This window comes from Diuraphis noxia, unplaced genomic scaffold (genome assembly GCF_037042655.1).
Source record: "Diuraphis noxia isolate RWA-SAM2 unplaced genomic scaffold, SU_Dnox_SAM2 contig0001, whole genome shotgun sequence".
Classification (NCBI taxonomy): Eukaryota; Metazoa; Arthropoda; class Insecta; order Hemiptera; family Aphididae; genus Diuraphis; species Diuraphis noxia.
The window spans coordinates 15,777,666-15,781,562 of NW_028301711.1; the positions used below are offsets into that span (position 1 = coordinate 15,777,666).

At 28.6% G+C, this 3,897-nt stretch overlaps 1 protein-coding gene across 1 annotated transcript; it reads left to right on the forward strand.

Moving 5' to 3' along the window:
* The first annotated feature begins 811 nt into the window (after positions 1-811).
* Positions 812-2,501, forward strand: LOC107167530 (cleavage stimulation factor subunit 1-like). The gene is made up of 8 exons (XM_015516623.2): positions 812-938; positions 1,004-1,158; positions 1,213-1,443; positions 1,509-1,669; positions 1,744-1,894; positions 1,968-2,061; positions 2,118-2,249; positions 2,313-2,501. The coding sequence occupies exons 1-8, from the start codon at positions 830-832 to the stop codon at positions 2,426-2,428; spliced, it is 1,149 nt and encodes a 382-aa protein (XP_015372109.2). The 5' UTR covers positions 812-829; the 3' UTR covers positions 2,429-2,501.
* The last annotated feature ends 1,396 nt before the right edge of the window (positions 2,502-3,897 follow it).

Sequence of the window (3,897 nt, forward strand, 5' to 3'; positions counted from 1 at the left end):
CTGACTTTCCAAAAAACAATATTGAGTATAAGTATAACCCCATAATATTCAAAGCCTCTATTATAACTTTATAATATGGACAAAAAAATATTAACGCATTATCAAGGATCATAGGCGTGTCCACGGAGGGTGCTGGGTATGCAACTGCACCCTCTGCGATTTCAAGTGGCACTATGAATAAAGAAAAATGTTTCAAAAAAGGGGACTAGGGTCCATTAGCCCCTTGGGTACGCAGCAGGTTGCACCCTCTGCGTCAAAGGTCTAGACACGCCTACGTCAAGGACTAGACTACTACACGGTTGTGCAGTCTGTTGCTGTAGTTATATAGTCCGTTGGTACTCCGTGTACATAATATACTACAAGGTTGGACAGCCTGTTATTGTAGTTATACAGTCTGTTGGCAACCAGTGTTCATAATATACAAAACTTCAAAGGCGATAATGTTATCTTAGGTTAGGATACATGTTTATGACTTGCTATATTATACTTCTAATGTGTTACACTATAGAATCATCTAAAAAATATACTTGAACAGTTAATTTAAATAAAAAAATTGAGTTCAATAGACATTTAACATGATGAGTGGAGTGAATAATGCCAAACCTGAAAAGTGTATTAAGAATAGAAATAATTTATACAGAATCATCATAAGGTAAAGACATATCAATCCTAGTAAATTTTAAACTATAGAAATTATAGAATTTTTATTTAAACTACTTTTTTTGTTTTTTTTTTTAGTCAACTCTTTTATGATGGTTATTCCACAATTGCAAATAGCCTATCAGCCAAAGTAAACGCTAATCCACCATGTTGTCCATCCGCTCGACTCATGAGTCTAGTGACAATAGGTTTACAACACGTAACCGATAGACGAGAAGAATCCCACCAAGAAATAAATTTAAATCCAATTCAGCAATCGTTAATTGGGGAGGGCATTGGTATGTTTACTGGTTTATATGATCTCATACATTTGTGTACTTAATGTTTTACTTGATTTGACTAGACTTGGAATTTGAGACAAATGTTATTTGTACTGCTCCTGAACCATCGCTTTATGAAACTGTTTATGTAACATTCCACAATGGAGCCTGCAGGGCTGGTGCATTTAGTCCTAATGGACAGTTAATCGCAACAGGAAGCTGTGATTCATCAATAAAAGTAATTATATTTTACTACATAAACTGTGATAATTTATTAAAATAACATTTATAGATTTTGGATGTTGAAAGAATGGTGACTAAAACATATGATATCGATAGAACTGATGATCAAGAAAGACAGGAGCATCCATTTATTCGGACTTTGTATGATCATTTGGCAGAAGTGACCTGTTTGGAGTTTCACCCCAACAAGCCAATTTTGGCTTCAGGCTCTCGAGATTGTCTTGTTAAATTTTTTGATTATTCTAAAACAACTGTGAACAAAGCTTTCAAGACAATAAACGTAAAATATTAAATCCAAATGTAATTGTTCTAAAATTATTTTAACCGTACGTAACATTATTACAGGATGTTGAACCGATAACATGTATAAGTTTTCATCCATTTGGAGACCATATGGTAATAGGGACCAATAGCCCAGTCATTAGGCTCTATGATATAAATACGGTTCAATGTTATGTTAGTTCAATTCCTAGTCATCAACATACTGGTCCTATTACATCAATAAAGTATATAAACAATTATCTTACGTGTTATTCTTATTTAATTATTTGTAAATGTATTGTTTATTATGATGTATTAGGTTTGAACTTGGTTCCAAGTACTTTGTGTCATCTAGTCGAGATGGTTCAATTAAATTGTGGGATGCTGTGTCTAATAAATGTGTTAACACAATTGAAAAAGCACACGATGGTAGTCAAGTGTGTTCTGTGACATTTTCAAGAAACGGAAAGGTGAAAATATTAATGATTTTATTTTTATAAACATAGGTAGTAATATTAAAAAATTTTCTTTTATCGTTTGTAGTACATCTTATCGGCAGGCAAAGATTCTATAGTGAAACTTTGGGAGTTATCTACTAGTAGATGTCTGATTGTATATACTGGAGCTGGAACAATTGGTAAACTAGTGTTTGTTTTCATTACAATTGTTTAAATAATAAATGTTTTTGAATAGGAAAACAAGAACACCGTACACAAGCATTGTTTAACCATACTGAGGAGTATGTAATGTATCCAGATGAAGTCACTTCAACTTTGTGCACGTGGAATTCACGGAATGCCTATCGGCAGCAACTTTTATCACTAGGTAATTAATTTTGCCAAATGCATTTATTTTATTTAAATATTTTTATTATGAATTATTTTGCAGGCCATAATGGACCTATTCGTTCAATAGTGCATTCTCCAAATTCAGCAGCGTTTTTGACTTGTTCGGACGACTTTAAAGCCCGTTTTTGGTACAAAGAACACTTGGTTAGAGAATAAATTGAATATTTTTAATTTTTACATAAAAAATTATTTATTTATTTAATTAATTCTGAATTGATATATAATAGACATTGATAAAAATAATAAATCTTACAAAATATATATCCATTGCATCCATTTAATTTTAATTTTTTAATTAAATAATATGGTTTGTGTAATAATTAATAATTTAATATAAAACATATAATTGTGTACAATTTTATGATTAAAAATTAAAAGAAATGTAAATATTTAGTCAAAATTGTTTTTGGGTACGTCTCACCCGTATGAGTTTTCTGCCATCTCACGAATATACGACAAACGTTGGACATAGATTATTTGTATTCAACATTTTCAATGTTGTATAGTAATAGTATGCTTTGTTTATAAAGCGTATTGACCTATTAATTATGAAATAGAAAACTAAGAAAATTCTTTACTTTTTTTAATTCTTTTATGATATTTTATTTTGAAACTGTTTAAAAATATTGTAAATTTTGTAATATACCTAAAGACATTGTATGCGAATGAGGCGTATCCCCTTATAGTCTTATCTTAAGATAATTAATATGTTTTTTTAGATTTTTGAGTAAATTGAATAAAATGATAATCAGATGTTTAACTTTTCCTTTAAATAATAATAAATATTTTCCATGATCATTTGTACAATAATTTTCCCCACTAAATTCTCAAATGTAAAACTCTAGGCCTACCTATACCTGAAGTTATTATAGATCGAGAGTTATAAACCAAGTCCCAAATAATTAGGTGAATATTGGGGCTCAGTAAATTGAGTTCAAAAAAATCAAACGAGCTAATTAGATTGAGTTCTGAGTAATAATATTATTATTATTATTATTTTTTTAATCATTTATAATTAACAAAAATTTACAAAAAGGAAAAGTCTCTATATTTATAGCTACCTATCTCTATATTACGTAACTTATTATATAATTATTTATAATATACCCTAGATTTAAGACTATCACCTTTTGTAAGACTGTGGTCGTACCTTATCATTCATTTTTAGTAAATTTGCGATCGAAATTATTTTTTTTTTTTTTTCAGTATGTAAATACCTACCTATATTGTATACATTTTATATAATTTTATTTACATTTTTGATTGTAATAGGAACTCGTTTTAAATATAAATGCGAGAAAAGTAAAAGACAAATATCTTTTTAAAGAATGAAAAGACAATTATCGAAAAGCAAATAAATATATTATAATATAGTAAAAAATATAAATTTGACATGTCTATAATAGCTTTTAAAATGTAAGTTCTGTGCATTTACTAATTCTACGTATTGCATTTATACCGTGAATGATTTTGTTCGATTTCATTATTATTATTTAAATAATAAGGAACTGATTACAATAAATCAATCAATAGATTCATTGTTCAATTTATATTAAGTAGGAATAGTTAGTTATTAATAATACACTAATATAGTTTAATTTTTATTCTAATCAATATTGCCTTTT

Excerpts from the sequence above, each read along its gene's own strand:
- LOC107167530 (XM_015516623.2), top strand. The coding sequence starts at position 830 with ATGAGTCTAGTGACAATAGGTTTACAACACGTAACCGATAGACGAGAA. Across the intron at positions 939-1,003 it reads GTTAATTGGGGAGGGCATTG|ACTTGGAATTTGAGACAAAT; the intron begins GTATGTTTACTG and ends TGATTTGACTAG. Across the intron at positions 1,444-1,508 it reads AAGCTTTCAAGACAATAAAC|GATGTTGAACCGATAACATG; the intron begins GTAAAATATTAA and ends ACATTATTACAG.